Source organism: Mustela nigripes, chromosome 12 (assembly GCF_022355385.1).
Source record: "Mustela nigripes isolate SB6536 chromosome 12, MUSNIG.SB6536, whole genome shotgun sequence".
In the NCBI taxonomy this organism is placed as follows: Eukaryota; Metazoa; Chordata; class Mammalia; order Carnivora; family Mustelidae; genus Mustela; species Mustela nigripes.
Genome location: NC_081568.1, coordinates 50,528,880 through 50,547,419, shown reverse-complemented (window position 1 = coordinate 50,547,419; position 18,540 = coordinate 50,528,880). Strand labels below are relative to the sequence as shown.

Here is an 18,540-nt window from a genome sequence, read left to right as displayed (position 1 = left end):
TCTGTTGATAGCCTATCTGTTACCTTTCCTGTGTATAACCTCATCTCTCCAACCATCTTGTTGGGGCGGGAACTGTGCTTTACAGAACTTTTTCTCTGCACTTAGCCAAATACCCTGTATTCAACTCTGTGCTCCCTCCACTACACCAGTCTTTCCAACCTTTCAAAGCCCAAAGACCTCTTCTTTCATCAAAGAATTTCATAACCTACACCTCAGAGTTGGTATAATTTTAGTATCTTGGCCTGAGGAAATACATAATAGCAAAAGTTTACCGTGAAGTCAGTAATGCCCTTAAAGAAATTTGCAGTATATCCATTTCAACCCTATCTGCCACACATTTGCAAAGGTAGTGGCTCACATTTGCAACAACATGGATGGAGCTAGGGAGTATAATGCTAAGCAAATTAAATCAGAGAAAGGCAAATACTATATGATTTCACTCATATGTGGAATTTAAGAAACAAATAAAAAAGAAATCAAAAGAAAAAAAAAATAAGAGAGAGAGACTCACAGAAGAACAGGCTCTTAACAATAGAGAATAAACCGATGGTTACCAGAAGGGAGGTGGGTGAAGGGGGGGGTTAAATATTTGATGGGGATTAAGGAATGCATTTGTCCTGATGAACATAGGGTTATGTATGGAGGTGTTGAATTATTATATTTCATACCTGAAACTATTATAACACTGTATGTTAAGTGAAATTAAAATAACTGAATAAATAAAAACTTAAAAAAAAAGAGAGAGAAAGAAAAAAGAAGTAGAGGTTCACATATGTATGCAGCATATAATGTGTTCCATCTACAGTCTATGCCCTGGAGCACATACGAATTCTCTAATATCTCATTATCAACAGCCTTAACCCAGGGCAGCAGCTAAGGGCCAGTATCTACAGATCCCTCTCTTGGCCTCAAATTTGAAGGAGGGCACCCAAATAGAAGGTCAAAGTGTTCAGAAAGTGTAGAATCCCTTTCTTCAGCTAACGGGAAATAATGACAGGTCTGACCATATCCTAATTGCCACACTGACACGTTCCATAGTAGCCCTCAGTGGATTAATCCTATACCCAAATCTATGAAGAAATGTCATTTAACTTGGGACCTGGTAGAAACCACCAATTCTCGCCAAAGATTCTATGTATTTGCCCACATAGCTCACCCTCCCTTGTAGCCGAGGTTAGACCATGTGGCTGATTCTGGCAGTCATTTGATTATGAGCAAAGTAATGTAGTTCACTTCTACATCTCTGTTATGGCTCTATTTAAAGCCACATGTTGAGATTATGAGGCAAAGGGAGCCTAGAGCCCTGAGCCACTGGATTGAGAAGAGCTACCTTGGAGCTGCAAATCCTTAGTGGGTGTGCTAAGCCACTGAGATTTAGGGCTTCATCTCACAGCCTGGCCTGTGGCTTAGCCTGACTCATAGACTAGGCAAAGCCTGAAGAAGGGGCCTCCAAGGGAGACAAACTCCTAACTGCCTAGATTCTCACACGTGTGCACATGTGCACATGCATGCACACACACACAGATGCACACACACATGGGGTGGTGGGAGGCAGACAGGGGAGGTGGAGAAAGAAAGCTTGGAGTACTTGAGAATACTGAATAAGAAGAAAAGGTATAGGTGGGAACTGGGTCACATGAAGTCTAATGTAGGCCACAGTGAGAAGTCTGGGTTTTATACAAACACAATCATAATCATTGAAAGTATTAAGAGACCTGACATGACCTGATTTGCACTTTAGAAAAGCAACTTTGGCTGTTAGGAGGAAACCAGGATGGAAAGGGAGCAGGCAAGGATGTAGAAAGCCAACAGGAGTCTGTGCAGTGGTCCATACAAGAGACAATAATGTCTTTTCTTATATTGGAAGCAGTAGAAGTGTTACTAAGCAGATGGATTTGAAAAATATTTAGATGAACACATGTAGAATTTAAAAATAGCTTGACTGTCAAAAAAAAAAGAAATTTTACCATTTGCAACAACATGGATGAACTAGAGGGTATTATGCTAAGTGAAGTAAGTCAATAAGAGAAACACAAGTATATTATAATTTCACTCATACGTGGAATTTAAGAAACAAAACAGATGAACATAGGGGAAGGGATTGGGAAAATAAAATAAGACGAAATCAGAGAGGGAGACAAACCAGAAGAGACTCTCAGCTATAGGAAACAAACTGAAATTTGCCTGAGGGGAAGCCACTGGAAGGGGTAGGGTAACTGGGTGATGGGCATTAAGAAGGGTACTTGATGTAACGAGCACTGGGTGTTAAATGCTTGTGATGAATCACTAAATTCTACCTCTGAAACTAATAATACACTATATGGTAATTAATTGATCTTAAATATAACTTTAAAAAATAGACTGTAGCAAATGAAGAAGAAATCAGAGATAACGTCCAGGTCATTTGGGTACAGGGAGATGCTACTCATAGGAATGGGGGCTACTGGAGCCAAAGTGAATTTTGGAGAGAGTCCAAAGCTTTAGAAATATTAAAGCTGAGATACCTAGAAAAGAAGAGAAGATAGCAAAGAAGCAGTGGACACTCTTGTCCAAAACTCATGAAAGATGTCTGAGCTCCAAATACACCTAATGGGAGACCATCTTGCTGGGTACCTGGTGATGCCCTAAACTCCACTGAACCTGGGGAATAATGAAGTAGAGCATAGCGACCATAGATCTGTTTAAGAAACAATTGCTGTCCTTGAAAATCTGTTGGAGTAAGGACCTTACCTTACTATATGGACCAAGATGCTAAGAAAAAATCAGGGTAAACCACATTCACAAAAAAGACTGGTAATAGAGACCGAGTGTGGTATGCTCTTAATACTTCTATAAAGATCTACCCTCTGATCATTCCCACAAAACCCCATTCTGTAGGATTTCATTTGTGACATGTTTTCATTACCTTCTACAGAAGTACATCCTTCAAATGAAATTTTATCTAAGGTGATTGCTATTTCCTTCTCACTCTGCCTTTGCCTTTCGCTCCCATCAGCCTCCAAAAGCCACAATTTCCACCCCACCCTGTGCAAGGGCCTCAGACGCATTTCTTATTCAAAATTTCTTTCTCTCTGGAGGAAGTCAGCATCTGGCATCCTAATTATAAGACACGTTTTATACCCGGTGAATGAGGCACAATCACAGCTCCTGCTCCTCCCAGTGGGAAGGACAGAGCACTTTCTGGTACTTACAAGAACTGATTGCCCACAGCAGCTATATGTAGAATCCTGGAGCTGCGCACAAGGCAAATGAAGGCTCTGAAGTTCTGCCATCCTCAAGGCTTCTAGCCTCTCTGAAGAATAAGGTCTCCCCTTGGGCCATTCCTTTCCCAGCTTTCTCAGCCAGGTTCTGGAACTGGAAGCCTTAGTGACAGGCTTTTAAACTGTGGTTTCTGTTCTGGGGTCTGCAACTAAACGTATTTCCTTGAATCTAAAATGCCATCAACTTAATAATATGTTGTAAGGGTAAAAAAGAAATATTATCATATCAATTATGTGACATATCCTAGGTTCAAAACATTAAAGTGTGGGGAAAAAAAAGTACATTTTGGATTCTAATAAATATAGGTTTTTCTAACAGGGAGGAGGAAGTTTCCATAAAGGAATCATTCTATTCCCCTTACTTTTGTTTCTCCATCTATAAAATGGGTATGGGTAAAATAGGTAGAGGACTACATAAAAGTAGTGGCCATTTCCTTGAGCAAATCCAATCAGAATAAGTGGGGGAAATAACCAAATGAATAGGGAATTGGTAATAAGTTTGTAGTATTGCAAATTTTCCCTTGATCTAGTAGAATATTTGGGAAATGGATAGGAAGCAGTTTCTCTGGATTTTTTATTTAATTCAGGTTTGATGAAAAGCCTTTTGTTGTTTTGACACTTCTGTGGGAAACCAACAAAGAACTTGCAAAACATGTTAGCAGCATTTCCTGCATTAGTAGGTAAGCATCGAATAATGAAAATGATACTTTCTCTATAATTGGTGATGTTTCTGAACCTGGTTCCCCCAATGGCAAAGGGAGATATAGAAGGTCTAGGACAGTGTTGTGATAATGGGCCAGCAGTTTTTATTTCAATAAAAGTAGGTCCATGTTAGTGCCTATGAAAAATAATGTGTATCAAACCCCTAATTTCAGATATCAGTGTCATATCAGAGTTATAGTCAGTGTTATATCACTGTTAAAGTCAATATTTAAGCTTTAAAAAAAGCAAGTTGACTTAAAATATATTGCATTTAATAAAACAAATGATCTTTGGGTATGGTAAAAATTGGAAAGGTAATTCAAGAATGATTGCAATTTGGGGAAAACTGATATAATTGATTGATTTAAGGACATACTAACCCTTGGCTACTGTAAGGTGTTATCGTTTGTTAACTAGAAGTCTAAGAGGAAATTATTTTGTGAGATTCATACATTTTGTAAGGCTCAGGGTAGAGTGTTTTAAAAACTCCTGTGGTTAATTGAAGACCAAACTTTCTTAGATACCAATTAATTTTAATATCAAGACAGTGTACTGTTTATCAAGAATCTCAGTGTAGACTAAATTTAATTTTATAGTTGTTTGTTTGTTTGTTTTCCCTTCATGGTCCTGCCTAACTGATACACTGTTTAAGGAACTGAACATGAAGGGAAAATAACTGTCTAGTCTCCACTTACTACTACTTTCTAGCATTACTTGAATTTTCTTCCCAGTTTTAAAATCAATATTTGCTCTAGCCATAGGACACTTGTAAATGTGGCTTCTTCCTAGGATGCTCTCTTACTTACAGACACAATGCACACACACACACCACACACATACACTTCTCCCATCCCCCTGATCTCAGCTCAAACCCCACCTCTTCAGGGACAAGGCCACACCCCTCTGTAGTGCAATCACGTTGGGCCCTTTTCTCCTTTGTGACACTTATCGCGGTTGGTGAATATACAGCTGACTCTTGAAGAGCACAGGCGTTAGGGGTGCAGACACTCCACACAGTCAAAAGAATAAGCACAAGTCAAAATCTACATATAACTTTTGACTCTCCAAAAACAACTACTAATAACCTACTATTGACTGGAAGCCTTTTGGATAACATAAACAGTCAATTAGCACATATTTTGTATGTCATACGTATTATATTCTTTGTTCTTACAATGAAGTAAACTCGAGAAAAAATATTTTAAAAATCATAAATTACATTTACAGTACTGTGCTGTATTGAAAAAAAATCTACATATAAGCGCACACGAGTGGTTTAAACCCATGCTCTTCGAGGATCAACTTTACATTGATTTCTATGAGTGTGTGTTTAGCTTCTGAGTGCCTCAGTAGAGTGCAAGTTCCAGAATAAAAGAAATGGATGGGTGGGTTTTACTCACTTAGTACAAAACAAGAGTTCAATAAGTATTTTTTGGTTCGAAAATTGACTGGTTGATTGACTCCTTCACAGTGAAAATGGAATTTGCTAAAGATGGGGTTTCCTTGGTTTGTTAAAATAAAAAAGTAAAGGCCTAGGGTTAATTGGAATGTGGGCCAGGCTAGATGGAGAAAGTTGGGGAACAAGAACAGGATTTCTCAGTAAACTGTAATTAATTAAGTACGTTAGGCTAATGGTCCACCAAATAGAAATGTACCCCCTACCATCTGGAGGACATTCTGCCCAGGGGAAAATGATAGTGGTACTAGAAGGAATTACTACTTCCAACCAGAGGGATCTGAGTATGAATTAGAAAAACTAGAAACTTCTCAAGCTCATTATTAGTGGGAGGTACCATTTCAGAAAATTAAGAGAGAAAGACTTTGTAACTGGATGGACCTTGTAGAGTTGCTTCAGACAGGGCCCTCCCTCTAGGCAAGCAGTAATAAACCACACCTCAGATAAAAGGATTACACAATACCCCCTTGTTTCCTGATCTACTTTTGGAAAGAAGTTGCTTACTTGGAAGAATGAGTAAACAGTGGGTTAAGGAGCAGCGGTCCCAATGGGTCTTGGCCCCACATAACCCATTCCAATAAGTTTCTGGCAGAGCAAAACCTGGGATTCACAGCTCTCGTCAGGTGCTTTCCCTGCCTAAAACTCTTCAAGACTCCATTCTACTCTCACCACAACAGCCTTCACAAGCCAGCTGGTTGGGCTCAGTGGGGAGCCTGCTTCTCCCTATCCTGCTGCTGCTCCCCCTGCTTATGCTCTCTCTCTGTCAAATAAATAAATAAAATCTTTAAAAAAAAAAAGGGGGGGGTGCTCCTGGGTGGCTCAGTTGGTTAAGCCTCTGCTTTTGGCTCAGGTCATGATCCCAGGGTGCTGGGATTGAGTCCCGCATCAGGCTCCCTGCTCAGTGAGGAGCCTGCTTCTCCCTTTTCCTCTGCTGCTCCCCTTGCTTGTGTTCTCTCTTATTCTGTCAAATAAATAAATAAAATCTTTAACAAGCCATCTGGTCCTTGTCTGGCCCTCCAGCCTCAGCCCTTGTTCTTTGTCCCGTACTTCATGTGCTCTACAGGACACTCCTATGAACTTTTTTTTTTGTTTCCAGAACCAGTTCTTCTCCATGGAACACCCCTGCACAACCTTCCTACCTAGCTAAGTATGTATATGTATATACGTATACACACACATGTACAAACTTGGACATTATTTTCTGGACCACTGAAACATCTTGCCCCTTTACCCATAACTACTTTAGGATGAATTCTAGGAACCAGAACATTTTCTTATATAGACACAATATAATTATTATAATAGGGAAATTTGACATTACTAAAATGCTATTACTAATCTGCAAATAATTTTTAAATTTTATGCATTGTCCATTTATGTCCTTTATACCTATTTTATCCTCCCCAGGCCAGGATCCAACCCAGGATCACACATTACACTTAATTATCATATCTTTTTAGTCTGTTTTATTTATTTTTTATTTTTTTAAGATTTTATTTTATTCTATTATTGGACAGAGAGTTAGAGAAAGATACATCACAAGTAGGCAGAGTGGCAGGCAGAGGGAGAGGGAGAAACGGACTCTCCACTGAGCAGGGAACCTGATGTGGGGCTCAATCCCAGAACACTGGGTTCATGACCTGAGCCAAAGGCAGCCCTTTAACCGACTGAGCCACCTAGGAGCCCCTTTTTAGTCTGTTTTAATCAGAAATAGTTCCTCTGCCTTTTTTTGACCTTTGACATTTAATATCTTTAAGGTAAGCTGATTATTTTGTAAAATAATCCCCAGCTTGAGGCTTTTCAATGTTTCCTTGTGACTACCACAGAAATGATGCCATGTCCTTGGTACATCATAACAGGAGGCACAGAATGTCAGGTTATACCATATTGGTGATTTTGCTTTAATCTCTTAGATTAGGTGGTGCCTGCCATGTTTCTTTACTGCAGTGATTCTTTTTTTTTTTTTAACTACTGTAATTAATAATTTGGGGAAGATATTTTGAAACTATGGAAATATTCACTTCTTCATCAAACTTAAGTCTACTTGTTTAGCATCCATTTTACATCTGTTTTATTTTTAAGAAAGCTTATTTTACAGTCTGAATAAAGAAAAGCAAAGGATATGATATGAAAAATGGACTTTTTAAACCACCCCACCTAAAATACCTGCATCTCCCATATCAATTCAGTCTTCCTTTTTGAAGTCCTTATTGTCTAAAATTGAGAGAACCCTGATACGTATGGCATTAGGCACAGCAAGATTTCTCATTTGCATTTTCAACCCTATTCATGAATTATCTTTTCATTTCCTTTTCTTTTACAATAATAAAAAAAAAATCCTTGAAAGGAACATTTTTTTATAACGAGAAAGAAGATATACGGTATTATTTCTGGCTTATCATATGTCATAATATTGCTTTTGGTCACATTATGATGGGCATCAGTAATTGCATTTATTTTTTCATGCTTGCTACAAGAGCTCACTTAAGACTCTGAAGAGCTCTTCTGGATTGAAAATCATTTGGATTGATTAAACACATGAGGAGAATTATGATAAGGGTCAGATCATATGGGCATCAGGAAGGTAAAATATTACCATTTAAACTAGAAATGGAACTTTTTCTCCTTTAAAGAACCATATTGTCAATGACAGATGAGATTGTTCATTGTAAGATAATAATACCTGATGTTTACTGGTCTATTTATTCAAAAGAAAATCATCCTGTGAGCCTAAGTGAGAAGCCCCATTATATGCAACTTCTTACAAAGGATGTCTTTGAATAAAATCCTTCAGGGTCTTTAAGGAAGAATGGCCAGAGGGAAACTTGAAGGCTTGCTTATAGGTTCTATTAAAAGAGCTCAGGAACTGGAATATCCTAGATAAAGCAGTATTTTGTCCCCCATCTAGGAGGATCATCTGAAAAAGTGCTCAGTTTCAGAAATCACCAAATGGAGTTGGAGAGGAAGAGAAGGGTCTCCCACCCTCACACCCAGTCAGCCACATTTAAAAAAAAAAAAAAAAAGGTGATGATGTCGCCAGAACAACATTCTGTACAGCACAGTCACCTCAGGCCAAAGTTTCCTAGGAAAGAAACTGTCTCCTCTTGTCTCCTCTGTCCACCTATTACTCTCATTTGAGGTTCTGACCACAAACAAGGTTCTCCAAAATATCTGTACCAGAGAATTTTAGAGATCGAGAACACCCTTCCCTTTAAGATATGACTCAGCATATTTTTATGTGCTATTTAATTCACTCCTTACAAAAAGCTTGTGAATAAGACTAGTTTTCCTCATATTACAGTGAGGACACTGAAGACCGTGAAGGTGAAGGGACAGCTCAGTGTTAGGAACAAACCACAGATCACATTCTGACCTCTGGGGGTTGTAGCCCACAGGGCTATACCTTTCTGGATAGGCCAAACAAGGTCATCAGCACCCTCCCCCCATCTCAAATACTTTCATGGTACTTACCACTGTGTTAGTTGTGTATTATTTACATGATTATTTGCTTTATGTCTCTCACTCTTGAACATATGGTTTATGGGGACTGAACCTATTTGGTTCACATTGTATCCCAGAATCTACTTTGGATGGATGGGTAAACAAGTGGGTGAGCCAATATTCCACTTATTTTCTTCTGACCATGGCAACTGCCTGTGTCTATTTTCAGACCATAGCTTGCTGTCAGAAATGGCTCTCTCAGTGGACTCATCTTGGCACCGGTGGCAGTGGCGAGTCAGAGATGGTCTCCCCCAGTCTCCATCAGAAGTCACACCTCTGTTGTCCCAAGATAGAAGGAGGCAAAGCTACAACCTGACACAGCAGCGGGTCGTGTTCCCCAACAACAGCATGTGCCACCAAGATTGGGCAGCGGTCTCCAGGAAATACTCTGGCAACAGAATCTGCACGACCAAATATACCTTCCTCACCTTCCTGCCTCAGAATCTCTTTGAGCAGTTTCATAGGTATGCAACCAGTTGGCCGAGTAATATGTGCTTTAACCAAGTATTTGCTGGTATTTCTGAAACAAAGATGCTGCCCTCGGAGCCACCTAGCCTTTAATATCCAAATGCATAAACCTTGAAAAGACTTGTCATTCATTTGCTCATTCATTCATTCAATAAATACTAGATTCTACTCTGTGTTAGGCCATGCATTAGCTGCTAGAGATACATGCGGGGAAGAAAAGAGAGAGATTGTCCTGACTATTTTCTAGTAGAAGAGATAGACATTAATTTTAAGAATTACATAAATTGATATAAAATTAGAACTTAGAGAGATACTTCCAAGGAGAGGTATGTGGTGATCTTAGAGTGAATAGGAGGGAGATCTGGCCTAGTTAAGAAAGTTAAGAAAGACTTCCAGGAGGAAGTGACAATTGAATTAAAGTAACCTGAAAGAGGAGAATGCATTAACTGGATAAAAACAGAAGTCAGGAAGGGAGCCAGGGGAATGTTCCTGCCAACAGAACTTCATAGTGGCAAGAAGGAGCAAAATGCACTTGGAAGACTTAAAAATGTAAGCCATACCTTCAAGATAATATATGAAAGATCATCTTTTATTTATAAAGCAAAATACATACCAAGCTATCATCCTAAATTTTGTAATTACTATTACAAGCTATCATTTATTGAGCAAGTACCATGACTGAGAACCGTCTATTGTGTATGTAACAAATATTATCCTTTGTAATATTTATATGAGTCCTTAAAAGTAGGTAGTACTATCCCCATTTTATACAAGTTGAAACAAGCTCCAGAGGGTCACACAACTAGTGAACAATTCAAGTTTTAATGTATCTAGATTTGGCTAAAAAGCCCTTACCATAATTCCAGGTGACACTGAAAGAGAATATCATTTCTGTTGGTAAGGGACAACAGTAGGGAAGAAGGAATGAGGAGAGTATACTTTCCTCTCTGTGGTTTTCCCTTACACTTTGCTTGCTCCTTCCAGATGGGCTAACCTCTATTTCCTGTTCCTGGTGATTCTGAACTGGATACCCTCCATGGAAGTTTTCCACAGAGAAATCACCATGTTACCATTGGCCATTGTGCTGTTTATCATCATGGTCAAGGATGGCATGGAGGACTTCAAGAGACATCGTTTTGACAGAGAGATCAACTGCTCCAACATCTGGATATATGAAAGGTAAGAGAAATCATTCTTCTGTTTGCTTTCTTGCAAATAGGTTATACATATTCACCAGCCTTTTCAAAGGGTTGGTCTCTCTTCTCACATTTTATTTTCTTAAGTTCACTTAATTCAGTGGCTCTCAACCACGGCAGTTTTTCCCAGGAGGGAACATTTGACAATGCCTGGAGACATTTTTGGCTGCCATATTGGGAAGGAAAATGCCTGTGCCATGCAGGACAGCTGTCCACAATAAATAATGTCAGTGATATTGAGATTTAGATACCTTAAATTAACATGTATAAACATTCAAATTATTAAATACAAAATGTCATATTATTAATAGTACAGTTGGAAGCTCAAGAATTGTCTAAAATTGACTAGATCGGGGCACCTGGGTGGCTCAGTGGGTTAAGCCTCTGCCTTTGGCTCATGTCATGATATTACCATCTTGGGATCGAGCCCTGCATTGGGCTCTCTGCTCAGTAGGGAGCCTGCTTCCCCCTCTCTCTCTGACTACTTGTAATCTCTGTCTGTCAAATAAATAATTTTTTTAAAAAATCTTTTTAAGGGGCGCCTGGGCGGCTCAGTGGGTTAAGCCGCTGCCTTCGGCTCAGGTCATGATCTCAGAGTCCTGGGATCGAGTCCCCTATCTGCTCAGCGGAGAGCCTGCTTCCCTCTCTCTCTCTCTGCCTGCCTCTCCATCTACTTGTGATTTCTCTCTGTCAAACAAATAAATAAAATCTTTAAAAAAAAAATCTTTTTAAAAAATCTTTAAAAAAAATTTTTTTTTAATAAAATTGACTAGATCATCTCAGGAGACCAAGTTTAAGAGCAGCTCTTTGGAGAGTGAGTGACAGGCTATGTCTCCCATACAAGAAAATGTATACCATTTTTTATATATACCATTTTTAAAGCATCTGAGGCTTCTTGTTTTTAAAACTTCACCAGGTAGGTTTTAGGACCTAGAGTCGGCACACCTGCTCTTGGCTGCCTGGGTGGAAAAGGAAGATCCCCATGGGTGCTGTCGATATTCCAAGAGGCGGAGTCTCAAGAGGTAGAAGGAAGTGGCCTGGCAGGTGCACACCTGTTCTCTGCAAGCTTTTTCCTTGTCATTTCTCACCTGGCGTTTGTAAATCAGCTTTTTATTTTTAATTTTCCTTTTGAAAGAAGAGAGAGAAATTTCCAGCAGAGAAGGCAAGTAAAAGATGTCAGGGACATGACTCACTGGCAGCTCAACAATGGGACTGATTAGGGAAAAATTCTTTTATGGGGAACTCATGTGCCGTGCTATGAGAATTAAAGAGACGAATTGAGCCGAGATGAGAAAGGAAGGGAAGAAAGGGCGGAAAAGGAAAGAAGACAAGAAACGAGTGGTAGTCTCCAACCTGCCCTTTGAAGGATGGTCCTGCAAAGAGAATCCCAACAGGCATTATTGTGGAAATCAAATTAAGACCAGCAAGTACACTGTGTTGTCCTTCATACCCAAGAACATCTTTGAACAGCTACACCGCTTTGCCAATCTCTATTTTCTGGGAATTGTGGTTCTGAATTTTGTCCCTGTGGTCAATGCTTTCCAGCCTGAGGTGAGCATGATACCAATCTGTATCATTCTGGCGGTCACTGCCATCAAGGATGCTTGGGAAGACCTCCGGAGGTACAAATCTGATAAAGTGATCAATAACCAAGAGTGTATCATCTATCGCAGGTAAAGAAAAACCCACTGGGGAAGTCTTGTGGGCCCAGCTCTGATATTTCTATGGCTTCTGCCACTACCGCTACGGTTGATAGAGATGGAATAGGGAGAGAGCATTATTTTATTTCAGTGAAGCTGTTTAATTCTCCACAGTCAGAATTATGATCTAAAAGCAAAAACCAGATTTAAAAAAAAAAAAAAAAGAGTCTTAAATCCATTGATTATTTTTTGTAAAGATTTTTATTTATTTATTTACTTATTTATTTGAGAGAGAGAGTCTGCAAGTGAGGGGAGGGAGAGGGACAAGCAGACTTTGCACTGAGCATGGAGCTCCAGGCAGGGCTCATCTTGCAACCCTGAGATCATGACCTGAGCCATAACTAAGAGTCAGACACTTAATAGACTGAGCCACACAGGCACCCCTTGAAACCGCTGTTTATTAAAATTAAGAGGTCTTTATTATGTGATATTTTCTTTGGTGCTTCAAATGTGTTTAACATTTAAGAATTTTGCATAAATTTTCATCCGCTCTTAGTCTGGTGTTATTATGCACTGGAGCATATCTGGAGAACTTTAGATGGAACAGGCATCACTCTTTTTCAGGACAGCTGTAGAGCATTTTTTTATTAGATGCACTGGAAACACACACTGCCTGAATCAAACTGCTCATTAACTACGTGACCTTAGGCAGGTGACCCAAACTCTCTGAGCCTCATTTTGTCACCTATAAAATTGAAATCCTTCCTGGGGTGATCGTGAGAATTGCATTATTGGAAAGTGCTTAGCACTATGCCGGATATATAATAAATGCTCAATACACAAGCTGTAATTGCTTTATTTTTAGACTATAAAACTCATGTTAGCTCCATCATCAAGGCTTTCCTTAAGATTTCTCTTTGATGTCATCCCAACAAAAGCAAAAACTGTGAACCACCGGTCTTGCCACATTTTTCAAAGTTATTTCATACATGCTATTGTTTTACAAAGATTCCACTGATGGTTGTTAGGGAAAGGAAATGCACTTGGTCAGTCATATCCATATCCTTCTTTAGTGAAAGAGAAAAAGATAAGAGTTGTTGTAGGTCTTAACTTTATGACTGCACATGTAGCCAACAAAGAAGCAAGGGAGTCAAGTCTGGGCTTACAGAGCAACTGCCTGCCGTGACTGAGAGCTTTCTGGGCTAGCAGTCTGAAGCCATTGATGACTGAGTCGCGAGCAGGGACGGTCTTGACTTTTTTGGCAGGTGAGGAAAACATCCATTCTCTCAAAGGGCACCATCCCTCTGACTTTATCAACCTCAACTCAGCAGACGTTCTGCCATCACTTTGGTCACTCTTAAAATGAAAAGGACTGGCTTCAAGGTGTGCGCTACAGCGTTTTAGTGGCTTCCGTCTCAGGAGGGTTTCTATTCCCCAGGGAAATGGAGGGTGACGGACTTGGAGCTGGCCGATGAAAGGTTCTATAAGAGACCATTGAATACAAGGGACTCATTTGTTCCAGGGCACCTCTATGAAAAACTCTACTCCCTCCCTCAGCAGTAGCTGTACTTCTGGTCTTTTTGCTTGCAGGGCCACAGCTGCATGTCTAAAGAAGTTAATCGGAAGTGTGTGTGTGTGTGTGTTTGTGTGTGTGTGTGTGTGTGTGTTTGTGTATGTGTGTGTTCAGCTAAATCTAATTGTCTTGATTGTCGTTAGCACACTGAACATCTAGAGATGAGATTTAGTCGTTCTTCACCTTTGAATAATAAAATTATAAAGAAAGGGAAAATAATTGTCAGGTTGCCTTTCTTTGAAGAGACTGTCAACCAGTCCATCCCATCACTTTTTGTTTGTTCCTTTTCTCCTTTGTTGTTTTTCTCAGAGAAGACATACAGGGGTAAGCCAGGAAACTGTTTCTTTAGGGAAGAATGAGTGTGGACACCTCGATTAGCCTGATCCTATTCTCCCTCATCTGCCAGAAATCCTCTGCCCTAAGCCTCCTAGAGTCATGGGCCTGTTCCTGGGAATAATCTCAGTGTTGATCAAACCCTAGACTGACCTGTGCTGGGAGCTGGTCTGAAATAGGCCACACTGTTGTTCTGTTCTCCAAATAGCTTCCAGGGAACAGTGAAAAACGGAGGCAATAGCAATCCTAGCAAAAAGGTACCTTGGTCCACAGGTTCACTGGCAGTGAGGGACATAAGAGGTTTTATAATAGCAGTATTTCCCAAAATGTATTCAGTGGAATAATAATGAAAAAGAGGTAGTCTCTGAAAAAAAAGGCATTTATGATCAAAAAATAATACATTTGCCCTCCTAACCTGTGCTCCATGAGGGAACTGAGAAAAGAGACACCATAAAGAAATCTGTCCATCCTTAACTCCGTGTTGCTCCTAACTTACTTAACTTGGAAATTTTTTTCTAACATATATTAACATCTCAATTTGGGGAATTTTACCTTCTTCAATATAACAAAATAATTGACTACAGGGCCAAGCAGGTAATTGAATGAATGAAGTGGACTAGATACAAAAAGGAAAGCGATATTATCTGTGTACTAACAAGTGGGAACAGATCCTCCGCATCAGTGCTAGGATGAGCGAGGGAATGGTGAGCACTCTGGCAAACGGGGGGACCCACATTCTCATATCAGGAGGCAGAGCTGACCACCATATGGAAATACAGACCTAGTGTTGCCAGATTATCTGAATTTTGTTAAAAGAGCTTAGAAGTTAACATTTTTATTTTAAATAACCTGATATTTAAATGAAATAATCTGATATAATTTTTTCAAATACTTCATGCCCATTTGTTTGGCCTGAAGTTATTTTGCCTGTGAGTCCCTAATTTTCAAACTTTGCTTTAGCCTCTGGCCCTAGGAATCTGGAGTCTCTGAAAAAGAATAATTAGAATCTTCTTTTGAGATTCATCTTCAGTGAAGGAACCTCTTAACCTCTTTGCGCAGGGATGGGGTGTAACTTTGAAGTGAGAATACAGGCCTGGTATTCAGTAGATCTAAACTTGAAGCCCACATCTATGACTGACTACTAATAATAGCTTAGAAAAGTCATTTAATTCTCTGGATCTGTTTCCACTTTTGTAAGACTTGGGAGTCAGACTAGATCTTGTCCTGTGAAATGGGCTCTGAAGGAAGAGAATCCACAACCAAATAAATTCGAGAAATACTTGACATTTCTCTTGAATCTAACTTGCACAGCAATATAATAAAGGTCCTAGGAGGACACTCCATAAGTAACCTGTCCAATTTTGTTTAATTCAGTTGTGTCTGTTGGACTACTCTCTACTGTAAGCAGCAGAAACCAATTCAAATTTTTTTTAATTTTTTATTTCTTTTCAGCGTAACAGTATTCATTGTTTTTATACCACACCCAGTACTCCATGCAATCCGTGCCCTCTCTAATACCCACCACCTGGTTCCCCCAACCTCCAACCCTCTGGCCCTTCAAAACCCTCAGATCATTTTTTAGAGTCCATAGTCTCTCATGGTTCACCTCCCCTTCCAATTCCCCTCAACTCCCTTATTCAAATTTAAGCAACAAATAGACTTGTTGGTTTAAGTCACTACAAATGTTCTGAGGTGGTCAGGTGATCATATATAGTTCAGTCTTCTTTCTAGATCTAGAACTTAGCTGTCCTTTTCATTCAGTTTCCTCTGCATTATCTTTACCCCTGGCAGACTTCCCTCATGGCAGTGAAATGGCTGCAGCAGCTCCAGCCTTCACGTCTGCATGTGGTAACTCACAAAGGGAAAAAGAAAGGTACTTCTGGAAGTATTCTTGCAAGGGCAAGGAAGCTTGTTTTCCCAAACCTCCTCACACCTCAGTGACCCCAATGGTTCACATGCTCATTCTTGAACCAATCCCTTTGAGTAGGAGACAGGATTATGTGAACTAAATTTAACTGAATCACAGTCCAGCATGAAGACCATTTCCCTGAATGCACATGTGCTACCCAGAGAAGATGTAAAACCCAAATGAAAATAATAATAATAATAATAATAAAGTAGTTTCTAAGAGAAGGGGGAACAGATATTGAAGAGACCACCTCTAGGGACTCAATACCGTCTTCTTAAAATATGTTTGAGCCTAAACTCTTTGTAAATTGCTTTGCACATATTAACAGGAGCATATAGTCTTAGGGACACTCTGTAAGGTTCAGTAAGGTTCTTCCAACTCTGAATCAATTATTGATTCTATAGAAGACCCTGGAATAGGAAGCTAGGAAATTCTAGGTAAATGTTAGTTATTACTTTAATTGATGGATGCAGAAGGACATTTCCTTTTGCCAAATATTGATGCCACATGATAGGGCATCAGGCAAAGAGTACAATATCTAAGAGGACAATTTGTTTTTTGAGAACCATGTAAAAGCTTATATCTCAGGCAGTAGCTCTATCTATTTTGTCTCAGCATCACACATTTGAGAAATGCTGCCTGTGTGTGTGTGTGTGTGTGTGTGTGTGTGTGTGTGTGTGTGTATACATACACATGAGTGTCACTGAATTCTAGGGCCCTTAGAATTTTGCTCAACCCAATTCTATGCATCATGCAGCCCAGACTTGTTTATACTGCGAAAGACTCCTTTTGCAAACAGCAGAAGCCTTGTTAACAGAATTACAATCCTGTTAGAGCATTTTCTTTTAATATAGCAACTGTGCTTGTGGTATAAAGGTGACCCATTAATCAGATTTATGGAATGACTTCAAGAAGAGATTAGCTTCAGAATTGTATTAGCTTACTTTCTCCCAGGGCTCAGTTTAATGAATCTAGGAACCATACCCAGCAAGAGATTTCTATCCTTCCATTCAGCTTAGTAAATTTTTGTTTGTATTCAGAAAACATGCAGTAAGGAAGCAGGGGTGTGAACAGAGGAGATCTGCGATGAGGTTTGTTCCCACATGATAATGAAACTAAAGCCCTCCCATGTCTCAGCAGCAGTTGGTCACTCATTTGTTCCCAAATGTTCATTTGGGATCTATGTGTGTACACCACATAGTAGGCCCTGAGAAGATCCCACGGGTTCTCAGTCCAGGGATCACAAGGAACTTGTAAACAGCTACCTTGTCCCATGCATATGCACAAAGGGCACAGGCATTAAGGGGATGAGGTGATGCATCTGCCTGCAGAAAACATCAAGGTCGAGGGAAGCCTTCCCTGAAGAGATGACATTTCAAGAGGCATTAGAACATGAGCAGCATTTAAATGGGCAGAGGAAATGCATTTTAGCTCATAGCCTGTTCATGCGTCAACTAAAGGTTGTATGTGTGGCTTATGCTGGTATCAAAAAAACACGATCAAGAAACATCAGAAATTTAGAAGAATGGCTCAGATTAGAGATTTTGAAATTCTGGCTTTTTTACCAATTCTTGCCTAGAAGTCAGGTGGCCACTGTAACAGACACTACAGGAGAGTGGCCAGTCTTCCGACAGCATGGCACTGAGGGCCTGATTTCCCAGCAGTGACCAGCTCTACTGGGAAGAAAGAGGCCTGACCTACAACCTGTTTTTAGTTGTATGTCAGTCACCTTTAATGCCAGAGCCCCTACTGGAAAGCCTGAGAATGCAGAAACCAGAAGTCCTGGTCCTGGGTCTGCCACTAATTAACTGTACGACATCAGGGAAGCCACTTAAGCAGTTGGGGCCCCATTTGTCTCATCTTTAAAGAGTGGCCATAATCTCTATGGCGTATTTTTAAAGACACACAGTTGACATACCAGAGGGCTTGAAAATAACAGAGCTATAGAAACAAACTATACATTGCGTGCCAAAGGAGGGTGAAAAATGAGTGTTAACGATGGCATTTAAAATGCGACCTCTTACTGGATGCTTGGCGTCAAGGACTTTGGCCTCAGACCTAGGATTGTCCAGAACTGCCACATACCAAAGCCGTGACTGTGTGTAGTGATTTGATCCCTTGAAACTTCATTTCAACCCCTATAAAGTGGGAACAATACTAGCTCCCAATTCTTAGGGAACTGCGGAGGGAATGAGATCATCTTTATAAATTGTTTAACTTCCTGTTTGCACCATAAGTAGTACTAAGTACTTTTTTCCTTAATTTCCAGTGACTTCAACTCTAATTTTTTCAGCGTCAGGCCCAGCCTGAGTCTTTAACTTTCATGCTACACTCCACACACATGCAAGGGAGGAATCACTCATGTTAGTAATGAAAAACAAGGCTCTGCTCCCTTCTTTCTATTCAATGTGGCAGAATCTGAAACCTGAAATCAAGAATCCCCTCTGGAACCTGGCCCTCTCTCCCCATCCTCCCTTTTCACAGAGTACCTAAGCACACCCA

General features: G+C 40.0%; 1 protein-coding gene across 1 annotated transcript in view; it reads left to right on the top strand.

Annotated features, from left to right (window-relative positions):
* Window positions 1-18,540, top strand: part of ATP10B (ATPase phospholipid transporting 10B (putative)) — a 169,716-nt gene that overhangs the window by 59,427 nt on the left and 91,749 nt on the right. The window contains exons 2-3 of the mRNA XM_059417295.1: window positions 9,089-9,383; window positions 10,372-10,566. Coding sequence (XP_059273278.1) covers window positions 9,089-9,383; window positions 10,372-10,566 — 490 coding nt within the window. The remainder of the gene's footprint in view (window positions 1-9,088; window positions 9,384-10,371; window positions 10,567-18,540) is intronic.